This window comes from the organism of the source record quoted next, assembly GCF_019968985.1.
Source record: "MAG: Porospora cf. gigantea B chromosome Unknown PgB_NODE_6765_length_1610_cov_133.581, whole genome shotgun sequence".
Classification (NCBI taxonomy): Eukaryota; Apicomplexa; class Conoidasida; order Eugregarinorida; family Porosporidae; genus Porospora; species Porospora cf. gigantea B.
This window is the reverse complement of record NW_027179201.1, coordinates 1-1,610: the sequence shown is the minus strand read 5'-3', so window position 1 is coordinate 1,610 and position 1,610 is coordinate 1. Positions and strand designations below refer to the sequence as shown.

General features: G+C 50.4%; 1 protein-coding gene across 1 annotated transcript; it reads left to right on the top strand.

The window, feature by feature from the left end:
• Positions 1 to 358: 358 nt before the first annotated feature.
• KVP17_004989 (uncharacterized protein) lies at positions 359 to 970 on the top strand (the record flags this gene model as incomplete). Its single annotated transcript, XM_068523674.1, has 1 exon — positions 359 to 970. One exon carries the CDS (start codon positions 359 to 361, stop codon positions 968 to 970), a length of 612 nt encoding a protein of 203 aa, XP_068372380.1.
• Between the last annotated feature and the right edge of the window lie 640 nt (positions 971 to 1,610).

Below are 1,610 nucleotides of genomic sequence, written 5' to 3'. Positions count from 1 at the left end.
TTGAGGACACCAACCTCTGCGCCATCCACGCCAAGAGGGTAACCATCATGCCAAAAGATATCCACCTTGCGAGGAGGATCCGCGGCGAGAGAGCTTAAGCTGCTTTCAGCACCCTTTACATTAAGAGATGTTACTGGTCACATAGTGACCACCTTTGTTCGGTTGCAACAACACTGGGTTCCGACTGCGATGCTAATGCGGGGCCATCAAAAGGAATGTAGACGATACAATTCGTATCTCATGATGTTGATCGATACGATCCAGCTGAAATCCAAATCATGCTCAGCATCCTCATCGTGTGTGACCCAGCAGTTACAACGGTGACTCAGAGACAATTGTCTCTTTTCATTATTGCCACATGCGGCTGGCAGTAGGGCTGCTTCTCTCGTCAGCATTTGCGTCTTGCGCAGACAGTTTCTCGCTCGATCCTAACCGCGCCACTGCGCGGCAGTGTCAGGACCTATGCTCCGTCGCCCATGGGGTGTCCATGTTTAAAGAAAACCCCTGGTGTCAGGAAATTCACTTTGAGACGGTTGGAGAGAAGGTAGAGTCGACTGAGTCATTCGTTGACCATCTTGTCTTCGGCGGGTATAAGGGCGGCACACCTGTTCCTGGCCCCGGACAGTGCATATCGCTCTGTGAAGAAGCCCCATCGTGCGGGAGATGGGAATGGGATGCTCTGACGACTGAATGCGTGCTACGGCCAATCGATGAAATTGTCGCTGTCCTGGAGGGCTCCGTTGTGATGGACGGCGCAGTGTCAGACCCACGTGTGTGTTCACCTGATCTGCCTACGCTATGTAACGCATCAACATGCCTACAATGCCCCAACCTGGGGGACAAGCCAGGAGGCGGCACTTTTAGGTGTGTACGAAGAAATCATCGTGTATTGGCGGGCGTCAAGGCCATCAAGAAAGTCGATCCCTGTGGAATGCTGCAGCATCTTGCAAGGTCAGCAACGTTTCCGTGATAGATTAAATACTGCTGTTGTTCTTTAAATGTCTTACTAGTTATTCTTTAATTGCTGGCCAGATTAGAGGCGAAAGAACCACCAACACCCGTGGTTACGTAAGCTTTCATGTGATAGGTTTTTCTCACTCTTCCTCAGGTCGACCTACCCAAAGTTATTAGGAGCGATTACCGACACTTCATGTACGCCACTTCTTAGTTGGATCTCCCAGGATCAATGCAACAAATGCCTCACGGGCTTCATTCAGTATCCCTGTAATGACAGCTCCGCCTGCTCTGATGGATGTTTTCCTGCGCCTGCCGAAGGCTGCCACCCGTTGCTTAGTTATGTGGCACAATCTCAATGTGACAAGTGCCTTGACGGCTACAACATGTATCCATGCACAGATCCCACAGCATGCTCCGCTGAGTGTTTCGTCAGAGGTGATGAGTGCCATGCTTTGAAGACCTACATTGCTGCCAAAGACTGCGAGAAATGTTTGACTGGCTTCACACTTTGGCCATGCAATGAAGATGGTTGCTGCTCAGATGCCTGTTTTACTACCACAACGACGACCACAACAACAACAACCACCACAACAACAACTACCACTACAACCACCACTACAACCACCACTACAACAACCCCCACCACATCCTAT